The 20,177-nt window shown below is 48.1% G+C and overlaps 2 protein-coding genes across 4 annotated transcripts in view; both read left to right on the top strand.

Moving 5' to 3' along the window:
• Positions 1–6,185, top strand: part of DIP2B (disco interacting protein 2 homolog B) — a 60,043-nt gene extending 53,858 nt beyond the window's left edge. For all 3 annotated transcript variants that reach the window (XM_040088356.2, XM_040088355.2, XM_040088354.2), the window contains 6 exons: positions 25–86; positions 224–281; positions 817–891; positions 1,416–1,593; positions 2,193–2,316; positions 2,754–6,185. In XM_040088356.2, the coding sequence (XP_039944290.1) occupies positions 25–86; positions 224–281; positions 817–891; positions 1,416–1,593; positions 2,193–2,316; positions 2,754–3,006 (750 nt within the window). In that variant the 3' untranslated portion in view covers positions 3,007–6,185. The remainder of the gene's footprint in view (positions 1–24; positions 87–223; positions 282–816; positions 892–1,415; positions 1,594–2,192; positions 2,317–2,753) is intronic.
• Positions 6,186–7,408: 1,223 nt separating this feature from the next.
• ATF1 (activating transcription factor 1) lies at positions 7,409–19,840 on the top strand. The gene is made up of 8 exons (XM_040088388.2): positions 7,409–7,474; positions 11,782–11,895; positions 13,089–13,217; positions 14,507–14,607; positions 14,896–15,026; positions 15,665–15,844; positions 15,923–16,082; positions 16,923–19,840. Exons 2-8 carry the CDS (start codon positions 11,785–11,787, stop codon positions 17,065–17,067), a joined length of 957 nt encoding a protein of 318 aa, XP_039944322.1. The 5' UTR covers positions 7,409–7,474; positions 11,782–11,784; the 3' UTR covers positions 17,068–19,840.
• Positions 19,841–20,177: the final 337 nt, after the last annotated feature.

Raw genomic sequence — 20,177 nt, 5'->3', positions numbered from 1 at the left:
AAATTTTAAATACTAACTCCTCAGGGAACGTCGGGGCCCGATCCCACCACGGTGTATGTAGACCTGAAATCCTTGAGACATGACAGGTACTGTAAGTTCACTTAAACCAATTCATAACTATCTAAAACCCTGCAGTGGTGCTGAGTTTTCACACCGCTCCAGACACTTCAGCTCTTTTTACTTTTTTTCTTTCCCCTGATAGTGTTTTTTTCTTTACCTTCAGGGTCCGTCTGGTGGAACGAGGAGCTCCACAGAGTCTGCTGCTTTCCGAGTCTGGGAAGGTAATTCCGTGTGTCCCCACTTCCCAGCCCCTGTGCTGGGACACAGTCCTGGGGCGTGGGAGGGGTGGCACTTGGTTACCGTTCCCTCTGGAAAGTCAGTTTGATTAATGAGGAATTACCTGTTGATTTAGGAGTGTTTTGCTGGAACGCTTGGGGCATTGGTCCCTTTTGCAGTAAATGATCCATCTCAGAAGTGTGGGCTCTGGTATTGTTGAAATCAGCCTGTATTTGGGATTTTCTGTAGCTCTTACTCCCTCATGGCTTAGGAGAAAGAGGTTTTCCTGTAGTTTTTTAGCTGAATTTTTCAAATCAAGGTCTAGCAAGATATACAAACCCAGAATATTTTACCTGTGTAGCCCTGGAGCCATGGGATACACCCATTCCCTGATCTTGCCTTGCTGTACCTCTCCTGGCCTGTTTCATCCCTGTTTGTGATGTCCACGGGTGAAATTCTGCCCTGCTTGAGCAGCCTGTGTGTTTTATTATGCTGGAGATAATCCAGCAGGGATTGCACATTTCCTTCTTGTGTCTTTAGATCCTGCCCGGAGTCAAAGTGGTCATTGTCAACCCAGAGACAAAAGGGCCTCTGGGAGATTCTCACCTTGGGGAGGTAAGTGCAGGGATTGCTCCTTGGGGACCTTTTCCTGCTGCTCCTTGGGCGTTTCTCTGCTGGGACACTTTGAAGCTGTGACACAGGCCTTTGTAAGATGAATTATTGCTGGAGCATTCAGAATTTGGGTATTATTTCACAGGTTTAAAGAAAACCCACTTGAAAAGAAGCTTGTTCCACTGTAAATGTCACAAATTGGCTCCCAAATAGTATAATTTACATTTGGCTTTCCTTGCTTCGGTTACACACCAGTTATTGATCTGTGTTGATGGATTATTACCCGATTTTGGATTTGACGTGTTAAAAATCCATGGTTTATTTCCTCGGAGAATCCTCAGTTGCAGTTACTGCAGGAGTACATCTCAAGATGCATTTTTAGGATTCTGTGGGGTATTTGGAAATTCCAGCTGAATTTTTTAGATCTGAAAAATCACAGATAAAGCCAGACCCTTCTTGCTGCAGTTCCTTTACCCGCTCCGGCTGGGCAGCGTCGGGATTTAACCCTTTTCTCCTTCCCTGCACAGATTTGGGTGAACAGCCCCCACACGGCCAGCGGCTACTACACCATCTACGACAACGAGACCCTTCAGGCCGACCACTTCAACACCCGCCTGAGCTTCGGCGACGCGGCGCAGACGCTCTGGGCCCGCACGGGCTACCTGGGCTTCGTGCGGCGCACGGAGCTCACGGCGGCCAGCGGAGGTGGGGCTGGAAGCGTGGACATTCCCTTGGGAATCTGGTGTGGTTTAACTGAGGGTTACACCTGGGCACAGCTGACAGGGACACAGGTTGAGGGGCTGGACTCACCCCAGGAGCCCCCCGAGCCCGGGCTGAGCCCCCAGCCCCGCTCAGTGCGACCCCACCTGCAGAGCTGCCTGCAGCCTGGAGAAGAGAAGCTTTGGGTGATCTAATTGTGGCCTTCCAGTGCCTGAAGGAGCTGCAGGGAAAGGCAGAGACACCTGGAGTGCCAGGACAAGGGGCAAAGGCCTCAAACTGCCAGAGGGCAGGGCTGGCTGGGATACTGGGAAGGAATTCCTCCCTGGGAGGGTGGCAGGCCCTGGCACAGGGTGCCCAGAGCAGCTGGGGCTGCCCCTGGATCCCTGGCAGTGCCCAAGGCCAGGCTGGACAGGGTTTGGGATAACCTGGGACAGTGGGAAGTGTCCCTGCCATGGCAGAGGTGGCACTGGATGGGCTGCAAGGTCCCTTCCAATGCAAACCATTCCGGGATTCTTTAGCTTTTATAAAAGGACAATTTTTTAATCTAAATTCCATTTATTACACCTCCTCTCCTCTCTCCCCAGAGCGCCACGATGCCCTGTACGTTGTGGGAGCACTGGATGAGACCTTGGAGCTGCGGGGGCTGCGGTACCACCCCATCGACATTGAGACCTCGGTGTCCCGAACCCACAGGAGCATTGCTGAATGGTAAAACAGTGCTGAGGGGTTCAGCCATCCTAGCCCAGCTGAAATGTAGCACTTTAGGCAAAGATGCAGGGTTTTAGCTGAGAAAAAATAGGGAAATTCAGGGGTTTCTGTGCTGCCACCAGCAAGTCATATGCACCCAATTTCCCATCTGCAGACGAGAACAGACTGAGTGTGTTCTCACAAGCCTTAGTTCAACACAGCAATGATGATTTCCTTCTCGGGGGTGAAAGGAGCCATTTCTGAGCCAGTGCCAGCAGGGTTCCTGTGTCACACAGGTAGTGCTGAGATAGGTCTGATTTTATCACATCAGGAATAAGTCACGTTTGAGTTAGCTTGGAAATGTGTCCCAGAGCAGGCTGAAACCTCCATCTAAGGATAAAGAACTGGAAACTTTATGGCAATAACTGGGTTTTGTTGTTCTCCCTTTGTCATTTCAGCGCTGTGTTCACCTGGACCAACCTGCTGGTGGTGGTGGTGGAGCTGTGTGGCTGTGAGCAGGAGGCTCTGGATTTGGTTCCTCTGGTTACCAACGTGGTGCTGGAGGAACACTACCTGATTGTGGGGGTGGTGGTGGTGGTGGATCCCGGAGTCATCCCCATCAATTCCCGCGGCGAGAAACAACGCATGCACCTCCGGGACAGTTTCCTGGCGGATCAGCTGGACCCCATTTACGTGGCCTACAACATGTGATGGGACACGGAGTGATGAGCGTGGTGATGGAAGTGAAGCTGGTGAAAATTACTAATACTTGATCTAAAGTTTGAGGTTGCTGCCGCATTCCCTCCCTCCCATCCTGGGGATTTTGGTCCCGCTGGGGAGAAGGAAATGTGGGAAGCAGCAGCAGACGTTTGTAACCGTTTACTGAACCATGAGCTTTAGAGAACTGCAGAGTGGGAAAGTGTGAGCTACGAAATCCCCAAGGCCTTTACAGTAGTGTTACTTTTTCACCCGTTGTACATATTTGTATTTTTATCTAATCCCAGGTTAGGATTCTATAAGGGGAGGGTTTATTTAGTTAAGATAATAAACTATTAAGAAAAGGGTCATCAGAGTTCTGCAGTTCCCTACTTCATGATCTCCTTTGCATCTGAAGCTGTTCATACCACGGGATCACAAAACTTACTGACGATTGTGCCATGACCAAATCAATAACTTACAGAATCAGAGTTACTTATTCATATAGAGATTTCTGGAATTTAAAAAGAATTTTGCCTATATTTTAAATATGTAAATATTATTATACATAATTCACTTAGATAGAAAATTAACTTGGCTAGTGAGGACAGCTGAAGGTTGATGTTTTTAAGGACAGGTGACTTCTGTGGTCCTCAGCATCCTGGCATTGGCTTAGACACAATGTGAGATGCTCCCACCTTCCCCAGGTTTCTGATTTTATTCTGGCCAGAATTGTGTAGAACCCTTTGGTTTTAAGGCAGATCTTTCTCCAGGAGGCTGAATTCAGCATGGAATTGGGTAGAAACGGCAGTGCAAGTCCTGGGAGGAACTGAGGGACAGGCTCTGCCTCATCCTGTGGCACCAGGTGTGGAAAGGAAAAACATTCCTCAGGCTGACACACAGGTGAATTCCCTGCTTGTGCCCTTCCGCTGGGATTCCTTCAGCTCCCTGCAGACAGAGCAGGAATTACTGTGAACAGGCTTCAGTGGGAACTGGGAGCAAACAAAAATGCTTTCCTCAAAGCATTCCCTGAAAGAACGGGAGAATTCCAGGTTTAAGTCGGACGCAATTTTTCTCTTCTGGGAGGAGACAGCAATTCTGACAAACACTTTGTTAAATAACGTTGTGAAAATTGGTATCCCAGCCTTCCACATCCTGTGTCAGCTCCGGCGTTAGGGGAAGGGAAGAAAGAGAAGCCTTAAAGCAGCAGGTACAAGCTCTTCCTGCTGGGAAGCAGTTCCACACAGAGGGGGAGAGCTGGTGGTTGAGCTTTGACTCAAAGTTATCTTGTTTTTGTTTTTAGTTCTTCATCTTTTGACAACAATTACATTTCTCTGGGTGCTAATATATGATTTTGGAAGCCTTTGGGAGCTGCTACCAGATCCTGCAACAGGGTTTTTTGAGTCAGATGTGGTATACAGTGTAAATAAACTTTTCAAATGTTCCAGATTACCTCACATGAAGTTTTTAGGCAGTTTTTAAAAGGTTTATGGTGTGGACTTGGAAGATCCTGTGGCAATTACTGGAACAGTGGATCCACGAGCGAACCCCAGCTGTGTCCTTAAAAAGCTCCTGCTGCATCCTGGTGGTTCCTCACTGGAAATGGGAGCTTTAAAACTCAGATAAGAAGTTTCAAATGGTATTTTTGAAAAATATTTGGTGGGGAAGTAGGAACTGGAAGCTTTGTGGCAGGTCTGGACTTAAGGCTCTTTGCAAACACTTTGGGTTTCAGGGGCACATTTTGGAACCTTGTCTGTGTTTTCCACAGTGTCATCCAACACTGCAGAATATGCACAAAATCTTTAATATGTTTAGTTTTAACAAATTGAACACAGAGTGGGGACAGTGGCAGGTCAAACTGCACAAAGTGCACAAGTGCACAAAGGTGGTTTTCCCCTCTCAGCCAGAAAATTCCTGTTATTCCGTGTTCTTTGTCACCATTTTTGTGTTTCCTGCACAGCCCAGGCCCAGCCAAGCAGCTTCACTCCAGTGTGACCTTTGCAGGGAAAACTGGTGGTCTTGAAACCTTTTCCTTTACTCAAAGCTTTAGATAAATTGTTTCAACAAACATTTTTTGTCCATTGAAGTAGATTTCAAGTCCAATTCCAGGATTGTCTTTTGTTTTTATCCGTGATTTTTCACAAATAAAACTATGTGTGTGAATTCCATCAAATGTGGTAGGTGGAATTCCTGAAATGGCATTTTTTAATGTGACTGGATTGATCTTTTTTATTATTATTATTATTTTTCCTTATTTTTTGGTTTGGATAGGTACTGGTAGCTTCCTGTGGCTTGAGGTTTTATCTTGCAAGTTTCCTGCGTGCTCCAGATCTTCCAGCACATTCCATTTCTGTGTGCTGGAGAGCTGCAGGATACAGCCCTGCCCATGGGATGAGAGAACGTTCCAGGGACCAGGAGAAGCCACTCAGTTTGGTTTCCCTGAAGTCCCTGGCATTCCCTGAGCGCTTTGTCCACGTTTTGGCACGGTGCTGGAGAGGAGGAAGGATGGAATCCCAAATCCCACCCCCAGCTCTGCTCAGGACTCGCCCTGAGCCTTCCACAGGTCATTCCACTCCTTCCTCTGTAGCTGGGGATTGATCCTTCCATTTTTTTGGGAGCAAAGCAAGATCCTTCGCTCCAGACACTGGCAGGTGGGCAGGGCTGGGTGCTTTTCCCAAAGAAACCCTCTCCTGGTGTGACCCTGCTGGGTTATTCCCTTCTCTTGCCCCTCAGGTTCCAACTTAACAACTGCAGTGAAACTGAAAAACTGGGAATTCTTCCCACTGGACTAAAGCGTTGTGTGTGTCTCACTGTTTGTGAATCTTCTCTGAGCAAACGCTGTGGGAACAGGACAGTTCTGTCCCATTTTGTTAGAATTTGCACTTCGTTTCTGGTTTAAATCAATTCAGCTGTGTCCTACTAACTGTCCTAAAATAAGGTTATAAAAACCAGATCAATTTTAGCCCTAGATGCATTTTTACTTTGCTTTTATTTCTGTCAACCTCTTTCCCATTGTCCAATCCAGACTCCGGCATTCTGTAATTATGTATAAAGGTTTTATTTATTTAAAATTAGATTAGTTACATTTTTAAATTTAACACCTGGCTGGACAGTGTCCCATTAACGCATTGATTGTGTTTCCTTTGTCTTGTGTTAATAAATATTGATGCCTGGTTGCTTGTTTAGTCCTTCCAGTACTGTTTCCATGAAGGAATTTTATTTTTAAGGAAGAAAACGCGGGTTAAAATTGATCCGGGGCAGAGAGAGAGAACTTGTAAGTATCTTAATATTTTGTCATTTGTATCCAGAAGTGTCGGAGCTCTGAGGGGGTGAAGGGGCTGGGCAGTGCCCTGTACCTGGAGCTTTGGGAATCAGTTTTTGGGGATCAGAGCGGGGAGTGGAGCTAAGGGAAGGGCTGGAGAACTCCCGAGGGAGCTGGAAAGGGCTGAGCCTGGGGAAAAGGGGGATCAGGGGATCTTGTGTCTCTGCACAGCTCCCTGACAGGAGCGGACAGCCGGGATTTCTCCCAGGGAACAGGAGCAGAGGGAACGGCCCCAGGCTGGGCCAGGGGAGCTCAGGGGGGACAGCAGCAGGAATCTCCCCATGGAAAGGGAGCTCAGGGATTGGAACTGCCCAGGGAGGTTTGGATCCCCATCCCTGGGGTGTCCAAGGAAGGGCTGGATGTGGCACTCGGTGCTCTGGGCTGGGGACAAGGTCGGATTCGATGGTCTCGGAGGGATTTTTCAAGAATTCCGGGATCCTGTGAAAATCAGGGCCAAGGTTCCTATCTCTAGAGGTGCTTGGCTCTACAAAGGGAACACTGAATTTCCTGTGATCCCTGATGGTGGCTGAGGAACTGTACCATGAAGGGAGCTACCGACTGGATCCCAAAACCTTACTGTGACTCTAAAATCTGCTGTTAGTTATCCCGAGAGAGGCCAAGACCCGTTACCTGCTGCTTCCTTAAAACCGCTCAGTCCCAGCCGTGAGGAGTCGCGGCCGCAGTCCCGGCCCGTCGCAGCTCCGTTCGGCCTCCGCTCCGGCCGGGACGTGCCGGTACAACCCGGCACTGCCCTTTGCTTACGGTTGGGTGCGCTGTTCCTTCGCGGGGGCCGGGAATATCGGGAAATATCGGGAATATCGGGATTTTCCCGGCGGCGATGGCGATCCCGACCCCAGAGCGCGGGTTGGCTCCCGGCGGCGGCGGCGCTGTTGCCGCGCCGTGCCCGAGAGCGGCGCTCTGCCGCCTCGTCTCTATGGTGCGGCCGGGCGGGGCCGGCTCCAGGCGGCCGCTCTAGCCCGGCGCCCGCGCGCTCCGCGCCGCTGGGGCTCTATGGCGGGGGCCCCTGGGCGCGCACTCTATGGTCGCGGCCCGCCCCCCCCCGCCGGCGCCGCTTCCCTGAGGCGGGACCGGGCCGGGACCGGGGCCGGGACCCGGCGGCGGCTCCGGCGCTCCGCACGCGCGGCCCCGCGGGGCTCTGAGGTAAGCGCGGGCTGGGGAGGCCGCCCCGTCCCCCTCGGCCCGCCCGCCGCTTCTTCTCCCCCCCCTCCGCCCCCGCGGGCCGTGAGGGGACGGCCACAGGCCGCGGCCTTGGCGCGGCGGCCGCTGCGGAAACCGCGGGGAGTTCCCACCGCAGCCGGGCCTGAGGCGCTGCCCTGCGGCCTGGGGCTGCTGCCGGGCCCGGGCCCGCTCGCCCCGGGGATGGGGGGTGGAAGGAGGCCTGGTCCCGTGCCCCCGGTCCCGTCTCCGCGCAGGCACGGGGGGAAAAGGCTTCTGGGGGGTGGCGAGGGGCGCCCCGGGTCCCGGTCCCCTCGGGACTGGGGGAAAGGTGTTCTGGGGTGGCGAGGAGCCCCGCGGCTCCCGGCCATAGGTGGTTGCGTCCCCGAGCCCTGCCCGGTGACAAACTCAGCTTTATCGCTAACCAAACCGCCGTTAATGGGCGTCGTTACCTGTCCTCTGTGAATTTTGCTCCAGACTCGTGTCCGAGCCTTGGCTTCCAGTGCTCAGTGAGGATCGGGTGGATCCAGGGCGGCGGGATATAAATGATCGCTGAGCTATTTTTCTCTCACAACCACCAGATCCCTGATGCGGATAGAATATTGACACTTTTAGGCTGCAGCGTTTATTTCTGAAGCTCCTGTCGGGATGTTCCTGTACAGGCTGGTGCTGGGCGGGGGGGGGGGGGGGAGTGGGAGAAATCCTATGAGGAAAGCGCTCCTGGAGTTTTAAGGAATAACTTTGTGTGTTTGTGGAATGGAATCTGGAGCAGTGACTGAGCACGTTGACCCGAGGCTGCTCGCTTCTCGCTCTCTGGCACATGTGGTGGGATGTGCTGCCCTTTGCTCTTTTACAGATTTCTGGGGGAAAAAATGGAGTTCTCTCAGTTTTCTGGGTGAACAAATTTTCTCCAAGTGTTTCAATGGCAAAATTAGGTAAATAATATTTCACTGCTGAAAGCAGCTGATTTTGAGGACCCTAAATTCCCCCAGATTACTTAAGTATCACTAAAGAAAATGTTTTGAAATCCCTTTGTACAATTTGTAAGTGTTAGAATTCAACTCCTGTCACTATTTGAGAATAAAATTCTGTGTCAAATATTCCTTGATTTCTGACATTATAAAAAATATAATCATTTGGCTCTTACAATATTCCAGTGATGAAACATCATTCAGACTCTTCCTCCACTCAGTTTGCAAGGGCAGAACAGAACTTGGTTTCTTCCTCTGGTGCTCTCTGTAGTATTTTAGGGAATTTTCAAGATGAAGGAATCAGTGGAAGTTGTGGGAATGGGTTTTCTTTTTTAACTGATGCTCCTTGGGCATGTCACGTGTTTCTGGTGGGTTTGTGTGGTGTTTGGAGGGTGTCTGTGAACTTTGAGAAATGAAACTGCCCCGATGGTCTGTGACATTCCTGTTTATGTTTTAAAGGAAGGTGGTTTTGAGGCTCGGGTTTGAAGTAGGACGAGTTTCCTTGGCTGGAGGGAGATGATGCCCAGAATTTTTGGAGTCTTTAGAGCAAATTTCACGAGCTGCTGTTGCAAAATCCTTTCAGTTAAATGACTTTTGAGGTGGAGCTGCATGGAGATTTCGGGTTTACTGTGAAAACCATCACCCTTACCTGTCTAGTTATAAAAAACTGGTGTTTGTACAGATTGGGACAATAATCATTCTCTGGACAATAAAGCCTTGGGTGTTGCTCCTCTTGTCTCTGTGACAGCAGAATTCTTCCTTTACCCCAAAGAGAGCACCTGAGCACCTGCTTTCAGCTAAATGAACCAAATTGAGCTGTCAGAGCAGTTTTACCCAGGGGGTCACTGTGCTCAGGTATTATCCTTTCTGGTGCTTCGTGTCACAGCTTGAGACCTGCAGGTTGAGGTTTTTCTTTAGAATTTCTCTCTTCAGACAGGTAGATGCCAGTTTCTATCTCGGGTTCTCACAGACGGCCATTCCAGGGGGAAATTCCTGGTTTTCCAGCTAAATAAAGTTAAAGGCATGGGAGTCCTGTGGGGCACGCGCGTCCCCAAAGGCTGTGAAGTGCAGGACAAATTTCCATCTTGTTGCAATCCTCGCTAAATCTTTTTATTGATTGATGTTGGATGAATAATTAAATATTCCAGAGCAAGCAGAGATGATTTAAACACAAAACTTATATTTCTAGTGGGAAATACTTCATCTTTTATTCCTGTTAGCAGAACTTCACACCAGTGAGAGAAAGGTCAGCCAAACCCTCTGTGCTCTCTCCCTGGGGTGCTTGTTTGGGGTGGTTTTACTGGTTTCACTGTTTCTTGCAGGCTGTTTTGAGTCTTTCATGGGACAGTAAGGCAGAGAAACTAATAGCAGAGAGCGGGGAGGGCGGGCTGTGGTTTAGCACTACAGAAATGAACGGAGGTTTCTGTAGCACTGGAAATTAATTGTCAGTCTTGCTGCTGCCTGGATTTCGGTTTGAGGGGCCCTGGTTACCTGGGGCAGGGTGCAAAATTTTCCTTTATAAAAGCTAAAAAAGTGTTTGAAGACAGACAAAGTTGTGTCCACTGCAGGTTTGTCATTAATTCTGCTCCTAATCTTGAAGGGGCTGATGTTTGCAGCCACGAGGATGTGGGGAAGCTGCATCAGTGGCTGGGGGAGGTTTGGTCTGTACAGGACACACGGAGCCATGGATTTGTTTTGGCTGGAAGAGACTTTAAAGAACATCTCATTCCAAGCCCCTGCCATGGACAGGGACACCTTCCACTGGCCCAGGTTATCCCAACCCTGTCCAGCCTGGCCTTGGGCACTGCCAGGGATCCAGGAACAGCCCTGTGCCAGGGCCTGCCACCCTCCCAGGGAGGAATTCCTTCCCAGTATCCCAGCCAGCCCTGCCCTCTGGCAGTGGGAAGCCATTGCCCCTTTTCTTGTCACTCCAGGCCCTTGTAAATGGTCTCTCTCCATCTTCCCTGCACCTCCTTCAGGTGCTGTAGAGGCACAGTTAGGTTACCCTGAAGCTTCTCTTTTCCAGGCTGAACAATCCCAACTCTCCCAGCCTTTCCTCACAGCAGAGCAGCTCCATCAGTCATAGTCTCCTGTATCCCCTGTTCTGTCGCTGCAAAGCCCTGCTCCAGTGACTTTTTTGGGAGTGCTGCCCTCAGAGCAGCGAGGGTGCAGGACTCTGCTCTCGGCTGACTCTTCTCCAGGAGCCTTCATTGGGCTGCGTGCTGTGCTACGGCTCAGCAGGGAAAAATCAATGACTCACATTTCCACAGAAAGAAATGTAATTTCCAGTCTCATAGCAACTGTCCTTTCAACACTTTCAAACCTTCTGTGACAAAATGTTTAACACTCACCCATCAGCTTTTAATGCTCCAGGCTGGTCCGCCCACTCACCCCAGCTGAAACCTGCATTTGTGCATCCCTGAATCCCCCAGAATCCGAGGAGGGATGCTGGCAAGATGTTGAACAGTTAAATATAAAATCTTAGACATGAGAGAAGTGTTGCTGACTGCATTACATCAAGACAGAGTGAGTCTTAAAATTCAAAAGTGTGTTCTCTTCACTTTGATTTGAGTCCCTGGTTTGTTTTTATACACCTTCAGATAGTTTAAAATAGGTTTGGCTGATGGCTTGGCTAAAATATTTTTGGAAATTATCTTACTTAGAGAAAGATATTCTTTATTATAAAGAGCCTTGATTTTCTTCCTGCATCTTCCTTCAAACTGAAGGAGCGCAGGGTTAGATGGTATATTAGGGATTGGATATTAATGGGATTATGGTGAGGTCCTGGCACAGGGTGCCCAGAGAAGCTGGAGCTGCCCCTGGATCCCTGGCAGTGCCCAAGGCCAGGGTGGACAGGGCTTAGAGCAGCCTGGGACAGTGGGAGGTGTCCCTGCCATGGCAGGGGTGGCACTGGATGGGTTTTAAGGTCCCTCCCCACCCAAGCCAACCCATGATTCCATGATTCTGTGTGTCCTTCACAGCACACACCAAACCTGTTCTATTCCTGCTGTTCCCAGGCCTCAGGAGGTGCCGCCAGGTCTGGGGCTTCACCTGCCCAAACCCACGGGGATGAGCAGGACAAGGTCCCCAGCGTGTCCCTCCCCACACGTCCCCTGGAGGAGGCACAGAAGGACTCGGGCTGTTGGTGGGCAGTGACAAAAATCCAGGTTGATAACTGCCACATTGAGAGCAAAGAGCTCAGTCGCGTGTCCAAGTGACACCACAATCATCAGGCACTGAGGGTGGAAAACACTGGTGGAACTGGGCACCTGTCTGCTGTCCAAATTCATTACTAACTGCATTTAACTGGTTTTCTCGTAGCTGATGATGGAAGAGGTGCACAAGGGCGGCAGCAGCAGCTCTGTTACGTCCCAGCCCTCAGCCGTACAAGGTACAACCCTCCAGGCAGCTCAGCTCTCTCATATTGCTCAACAGGTAAAGCCTGGGCTGGATCTCAGCAGACATTTCAGGGAGTTCGAGCCAGTTTTATGTGCTACAAACTATAGATCCATTCTTAGAAGCACTCAAAGAAAAAACAGAGGATAAGAAAAATGTGTTTTATGGTGGATGATACAAAATTAATTTAAAAGTGTTAAAAAGCTAATTTTTGTGTTTGTTCAATGCAGAAGTGCAGCCCAGATTTGGAGTTAGTTGACCACAGGAGCTGCTCAGGAATAAAATGAGGGCCTGGTTTCATTTTTTCCTTAGAAAAAGCATTTCCATTTCCTTTTGTAGTAGCAGCAATCCTGGGTGCTCAGCACCATGGAAACACTTGGATTTCAGCCCAACATGAACATATTTAGTCTAATAAACTATATGAACTTGAAAATTTGAGTCTTCCTCTAAGGTAACACCCCTGTCAGAGCTTTAACCTGAATCCCTAAGAAGTGGTGAAAGTGAATCCTTCCAGGAGGGTTTTCCTGGGAAAAAGCAATGTTTCACAGCTCGTCCACTGTTTATTCTGTGGAGGCAATTGGGATTTTGATGCAGAATTTAGATATAGGAGAGGAGAGAATAGCAGCAGGTGTCCTGGGGTTTGTTTCCAGGCTGCTTTCCTGATCTGTTTTTATATAAAGTTCTAATTGTCTCTTAATATTGCGAGTTACAATTCAAAAGTTGCATTAAATGGAAATTCAGCTGTGTGTATTTTAATGATCCCTTCATCTTCTCAGGTATTTCAGATTAATGAAAGTAGTGGAGAAATTTCATTACAAAAGTGGTTATTTACTTACAATCTGCATGTATAACTTGAATTATTTTTGCTTTGTAAACATACGGAAATGTGAACAATATAAATTGAAGTGGAAAGACTCAAGTTTAACATCAAAACTACAAACCCTTTAGGAAGCTGAAGCATTTTCATGTTTTTAATATATTACATAATATAACATATTTGATTCTGTGTTGTAATGCCACATTTGCTTTTTCTCCAACCAAAGGAAATAATGAACTGTTTCAGCCTTTTTTCATATGCAAATAATGTCTAAAAAATGTGCATCTTTAAAGGTACTTTTGTAACTTAATTGGAATTAAAATAAGCTGCTAACGCGGGTTCTCCACCAGTTCTCTTACACGTGTTGCACTTCCTGAGTCCTGTGGCACAAAGGTTTTGCTGTTGGTTTTTGCAGATGTCGCTCAGAGGTTCTGCTCCCCTCACAGTCGTTCAGCTTCCTGGAGAGCAAGTCCAGGTCCAGGGAGTGATTCAGACAGCTCAGTCCTCCTCTGTGATCCACTCCCCTCAGGTGCAAAGCGTGCAGGTAACTCCAGAATGGCTTTAAATACCCCAGAGCTGCAGTTGTGTAGGTGAGAGGATGTGAGAAGATGCTCAGAGGCTTCTCTGACCCAGCTGCCTTTGTGCCCTGCTGTCAGACAGTGAGCAATCCAAGGACAGTCCTGTGGGATCCCTCATTTGGGCTTGAAATTCTTCCTCGTGGGAACTCACCTTTGGAGTTGAAATGAAACCATTTGATGTCACCTCCCTTTATTAAAAAATCCAATGCACAGCTCTGTAGTTGGTGCCTTGGCAGTCAGGTGGGGTCTGACACCAAAGGAGGGCAGTGGGGAAGAGTGGAATAACTCAGTAGTGGATTAAAATGAGCGTTTGGGGGAGCTGTGTGAAGGGGAGTGAGCTGCTGGTCGTGCTGTAACTCCCTTTTGGTGGTACCCAAGCCTCTGCTTGTGTCTCTTACTCACTTGCCATGTGATTTTTGTGCAAGTCCCTTCCAGGAGGTACCCAGGGTGCTGCAGTGAGTCTGTTCCTGCTCCACTCAGTCCCCACTGCAGAGCCCCTGGGGACCTGGAGTTCCACTGGGAAACCACTGCCCTGGCAGCCAGGCGAGGGAGGAGCTGCCCTAAAACCCAGGAATTTGTCCCTGATCCTTGTCCCACACTCCTCTCCTCATACCACACTAAATTGATAAGCCATGAGAAGCAAACCTGGCAGGGACTGTCACCTGTCACTGCTGCAACATCAGAGCAGGGAGAGAACATGTGTCACTGCTGGAAGCAGTCCAGCGTCTGCACTGGCTGGTTGTCGGTGCTCGTGTCTCTGTTAAGTCTCTTTCCTTTTCCTTCTCCCTGCTTGCACAGTCTCCACTGACTGCATTCATTCCTTTTCTGTAATTTATGAACATTGTGGCCTTGTTGGGGGGGAAAAGTACAACACGAGAGGGTTTTTTTTCCGTGCTGATGACAGGCTGCTCTGTCTCTGCAGTTCAGTGAGAGGCTTTCCCCAGAGCTCTGTGAATTCCTCTGCACTCTGTTACTGGCACACGGATAAGAACAAATAAATGCTTTGTTCACTAATAAGGAGCATCAGGGACAAAATAACAGTTTGAACTGGATGAACACACAGTGGAATAAAGACAGTTGTAGATAGTACTTTGCATATTTACTCCCCGATACGCTGCTGCCTTAAATATTATTTTCATTGGACTTTTACATTCTTACCAACAAACCCCACTGCTCCTCTTCTACATAAAAGATTCCAGGTGCTTTTTGTGTTATTCCTGTACATGACTGGTGTTCCTGTTCCCTTTCTCACCAGGTATCTTCCCTGTCTGAGAGTGAGGATTCTCAGGACTCCTCAGACAGCATTGGCTCCTCACAGAAGGCTCGAGGCATCTTGGCTCGTCGTCCATCCTACCGGTACGGCTGTGTGCACTTGGTTTTATTTGATACCAAAACTACAGCTTCTTCCTGTGGTTTTCAGTATTCTGCTGCCCTTCAGGTTGTTTCCTTTCCCTTCAGTGAATCTGTTCAGGCACTGAACGTTCTGAGCCATCACTGCTCTGAGGAAACTTTGACTCCACTAACGAGATTGGCCTCAGCAGGATTTTGTACGGGGCAAAACGTTCACCAGCTGTAAATTTACTCACTTGTATCATTCCACTGAAGTGAGGAGTGCAGTCAAATATCAGACTTCTTTCTTCACAGAAAAATTTTGAAAGATCTCTCTTCTGAAGACACACGGGATAGAAAAGGAGATGAGGAAAGTCCTGGGGTCTCCACTGTCACCTCCATGTCTGTCCCCACGCCCATCTACCAGACAAGCACTGGACAGTACAGTACGTTACCCAAAACATCCTCACAGTTTTTCTTCAACTTGCCTCAAAATACAGATTTTGTTATATATTTGAGTAAGATGAAGGACAAAAGTTGTTTATAATCTAGTAGTCAGTAAAGTTAGTACATAGAAGTAACTGGTATCTACAGACTTCAGATAAACTCAGTGTCTTGTAATTTTAATTTTTGCACATTAAGACATTTAAGGGTGTTGGTATGGAGCACACAGCAGTGTTCTTTGCTGGATTTAACCCAACATGTCAGTGAAGACACACACACATATATATATGTATCATTGGTCATACTAAAAGGAAGGCTCCTGTGGTATCAGAGAGGTACACAAAATTAGGATTTGTTCCTTTGATGTTCCCAGTTGGTGTTTGTGGTGCTTCACACCTGCTCCTCTCCATCCTGTGAGGGTGGCAGGCCCTGGCACGGGTGCCCCGAGCAGCTGTGGCTGCCCTGGATCCCTGGCAGTGCCCAAGGCCAGGCTGGACAGTGGGAGGTGTCCCTGCCACAGCAGGGGTGGCACTGGGTGGGCTTCAAGGTCCCTCCCAGCCAGCCCATCCTAGGATCCTGTGATGTACCTGTTTTATACTGTCCAGTTACAAATCCTCTTGTCCCCTGCCTTCCCTCACAGTCGCCATCGCAGCCAACGGGCTGCAGCTGGCGGGGCCGGGCGCGGACGGGGTGCAGGGGCTGCAGACACTGACCATGGCCAACGCCGGCGGCTCCCAGCCCGGCACCACCATCCTGCAGTACGCCCAGACCTCGGATGGGCAGCAGATCCTGGTGCCCAGCAACCAGGTGGTGGTGCAGAGTGAGTACCTCCCCCTGGGGACAGGGTTACCCCCGTCACGCTGAGTGTGGCTGCTCACTGCCCCGTTTGTGTCCCCAGCTGCCTCGGGGGACATGCAGACGTACCAGATCCGCACCACGCCCACCACCTCCTCCCTGCCCCAGACCGTGGTGATGACGTCCCCCGTCACGCTGACGTCGCAGACGAGCAAGACGGATGATCCACAGCTGAAACGAGAGATCAGGCTGATGAAGAACAGGTACGTGAGCGCCCCTGAGCCGCCGGGGTTCGTGACTTTAATGTGCTGAGATCGCAGTGCGATCACCGAGGTTGGAAAAGACTTCCAGGATCAAAAAGTCCAACCTGTGTCCGATCTCCTCCAGAGCACTGAGAGCCACGTCCAGTCCAGCACTGAGTGACGCTTACAGGGATAGGGACTCCACCGCTGCCCTGAGCAGCCCCTTCCAATCCCCGACCACCCTTTCCATGGAAATTCCTCCTGATTTCCAAGCTGAACCTCCTCTGGCACAGCCTGAGGCTGTTTCCTCTTGTCCTGTCCCTGTTCCCTGGGAACAGAGCCTGACCCCTGCCCCTGGCTGCCCCTCGTCTCAGGGAGCTGTGCAGAGCATGAAGGGCCCCCTCAGCCTCCTTTTCTCCAGGCTGAGCCCCCACAGCTCCCTCAGGAGTTCTCCAGACCCTTCTTGTGCTCCAGCCCCTTCCCTAGCTCCATTCCCAGCTCTGGATACGCTCCAGCCTATCCATATTTCTCTTGCAGTGAGGGTCCAGAACTGGAGGGGCCTCAACATTGTCCAGCACAGGGGGGCAATCCCTGCCCTGGTCCTGTGCCACACCGTGGCTGCTACAGCCCAGCCGCCCTTGGCCTCTTTCCAAGGGAGATTTTGACCCAAACGTGGGGAATTGTGACCCAGACACGCTCCCTTGAGTCCCCAGATCCCGCTGCATTTCCTGCTCTCCCCGGGCAGTTTTGGCTTGGTTTTGTTTCTCACTGCAGTTCCAGCTCTCCCATATTGGTCAGGATTGTGACATTCAGAAACCAGATCTCACACCTAAAATCAAGAACTCTGCTTCTCTGTTGCAGAGAAGCTGCCCGGGAATGCCGTAGGAAGAAGAAGGAGTATGTGAAATGTTTGGAAAATCGAGTGGCAGTCCTGGAAAATCAGAACAAAACTCTAATTGAGGAGCTAAAAACTTTGAAAGATCTTTACTGTCATAAAAGTGTGTAAGAAGAGAAGGTAAAAACCTTTGGGGACTGGTGAAATATCAGAGGAGAATTTTTTTTTATATACTGAATTTTTTAAACTAGATGAAAGGTCAAAAATGAAACTTTTCTACCTAGATTTCACAGCTCAAAGACTCTATAGATTTTCTTTACAACATGTTGGTGACGAAGTACAAACAGGAAACAAGAAAACCTCACCAAAATTCCTGCTGGCACAACTGGAAACTGATAAATTCAAGATTGCAGCTACAGCAGAAGGACAGTCACGTGTGGCGAGGCAGGTGATGAGAGTTTCTTTCAAAATTCCTATGAATACCTCTAATAAGGGAGGCAAAATTTGGTTACAAAGAAAACGTGGATGAAACAGAATCCTTGCCATAGCTGACATTATTAGTAACATTTATAACCAGTGTATGTTTTGATTTCTTACTCTTTTTCAAGCCTTTTTCCTTCAGTTATTTGTCTGTAAATATTTTTATTTTAACCTGTAAGTTGGTATTTACAGGTGCAGATGATAAAAAAGCTGATACTTTGCTCGAGGTATAAATTATGTTTTTACTCTTTCTCAGATGACAATTTAAAAAGTTGGGATGATTTTTTTTCCATGTTTGCCGTGTTTATCAGATTGGGGAAGGATCTGCAGAAGGCAGCAAGAGGCCTGATCCTGGAAATGCCTGAGGCACAGAAAATTGTGTTGGTTTTCTTAGAGACTTCAACACATCAGTGATTTTGAAGCACATTGTGTGGGACAAGGACTGGTGACAAAAGTTCTGAAGAATTTCTGAGATTAAACTTCTGAAAGTTTTTAATTTCACAAGAGTTTAATCTTAGTTCTGGGCATGAGAAACATCAATCATTGAAAATTAAATTGTGTGCCGATCATATTTACAATTAAACACTCAGTGCTTGTCCTGGCTGGGGATTCTCCTGGGCTTTGGAACATGAAACCAAATAGAAGAAAATTATGTAGTAAAAAATGGAAGATCTATACCAAAGGGTTATGAGGTTCTAATCTCTGGTTTATTGCTGGAAATAGTGCAAAATTACCGTTTCCAGCCTAATTTTGTAAGGTAGGAGCTATTTTGCAAAGTAACGGTATCTTTGTAAGCAAATACTATATTGCAAACAGGGAGATGGTTGGTATATTTTGTAGCTAAATTGTGATCTTTACAAAACCTGAAATTGAGTTTCTATACGTATTTTGACAGTTTATATCGTTCATTTTAGTAACCAAATGAAATATTTTGTGAACCAGATTTTCAAGGATATATTTTTATGGATAGTACAAAGTCAAATGAGATCCTCTTTGGTGTAGGAGATACTTGAATTAATTTTGTATGTCTGTAGGCAACTTGCAGAGAAAATGGATCCTGAAGAGTATTGGGGGAAAAAAAAAGAGAAAGAAATTAGAGCTTTTTACTCCCCAGAGATGACAATATCTGCACATTAGATCTCATTCTGTCAGAGAGTCCAGTTTGTACCATTTTAATTTGTTTCAGGTAAAAACCAAAAGTTTGACATGATCAGGACTCCTTTACCTGGGGAATCTCCACTCTTGGAGATCCCCAGAGCTGTCTGGCCGTGGGCCTGGTGGGCAGGACATGGGACTGGTGAGGACACGGTCCTGGGCAAGGGGTGGCCCTGGTGGTGGGGCCGTGGTCTTGGGCAGGTGCTGTAGGTGACTGCAGTGCCTCTGGCATGGGTGATAAACTGGGATTGGATCCTGCTTCCAGTTCTGTCAGCGGGAATTACACCATGGACTGCGCTGTCCCGAGGTGTTAGAGCTCCGTGTGTGTCGTGCTAGCTCAGATCTGGATGGAATTCCAAGCTGTGCTCCCTCCCTGGATGTGTAATGCTTATCCCATGGTCAGTCAGTATTTTTGATTTTACTCCTTTGGGAATTAATGGACTTGTAGCAAGCAGAGCTCTTTGCCATGAGGAATCTGCATTCCACAATCTCCTGGTTAGAGGGCTAGAAAAGGATATTTTCTCCCTGAAGTTCATAAGTCTCCGTTGTGGGCACGAGTCCCAATGCATTTCCTTTAGGCCAGGCTGGAGGGTGACTCCTGGTTGCCATCCTGTCAGGAAAAAGCTTTGTGACACATCAGAAATAAGGCTGGGAAAGGCCTAAACTGAGGGAGCTGCTCCTGGAGAGGTGTCTGTGTTTCTGTTTCTTTGGTGGAATTGCAGGAAACTGAACAGCCTGGAAAGTGCCTGGAACATGCACCTCAGAGAACAGGACCTTTCCTCAGCTGTGTGTAACCAGGCATGTGGGACAGGGTTTGACCTGCAGTTCTGAACTGCTTTGGGAACTCTGTGGTAGCTGATCCTCACTGTGTTCTCTTTTTTCTTTTGGAATATGGAACAATAACAAACAAAAACTATCAAGTGTTAAGACTGTAAAAACCTGGTGGCCAACTCTTCTTGTATCCAGCAAGGGAAGCACCTGTCCTGCCAGACACACCAGGAGTCAATTTTTATATTCTTAAAATAGTGTGTTGGAAAGAACAGCTGATTTTTCATCATGGGAATATTAAACAGTAACACAAGTTCGCTCTTTAGGCACTGTTCATGAAGTTCTTAGTTTGGATTTACTTTAAAATCTCGATTTTGCAGAGTAAAATCTCATTCCTTGAGAGTAAGAGATGAAGCAGCTGATGCTGTTCTGCTGGTTGGTTCCAAACAGTCCGTGCTTTCCATGAACTGTAAATATTTGTTGAAACAATTAATGGTTGCAAATTTTGATCTTGGTAAATAAAGTCGCTAAAATATTATAATTCTGATGGTCCCTATTTATTTTTAATGAAGTTAGAGCTGCAGCGGTGGTGACCAGGTGTGAATACCTGTGTGGGATTGGGTCATGTAACAGCCAGGATAAATAATAGTCAATTTTAATGGATGAAATGGCAATTGTATACACCTGCCAGTGCTAAAAATCATGATTGCAGAACAGCTTTTACCTTCCTGCAGGGCTTTTTTACCTTCTTATTTTTCAATAAGCTGAGCCACAGTTAAGGTTTGGTTAATTAAACAGTTAATTAAAACCTTAGTGTGCAGTTCTGGTTTTACCCAGCAGAGGGAGCAGCTGCCATCCCGAACCCTGGTGGCCTCACT

The sequence above is a fragment of the Hirundo rustica genome, chromosome 30, assembly GCF_015227805.2.
Source record: "Hirundo rustica isolate bHirRus1 chromosome 30, bHirRus1.pri.v3, whole genome shotgun sequence".
In the NCBI taxonomy this organism is placed as follows: Eukaryota; Metazoa; Chordata; class Aves; order Passeriformes; family Hirundinidae; genus Hirundo; species Hirundo rustica.
Note: the sequence above shows the minus strand (reverse complement) of the source record. Positions and strands in the feature narration are given on the sequence as shown.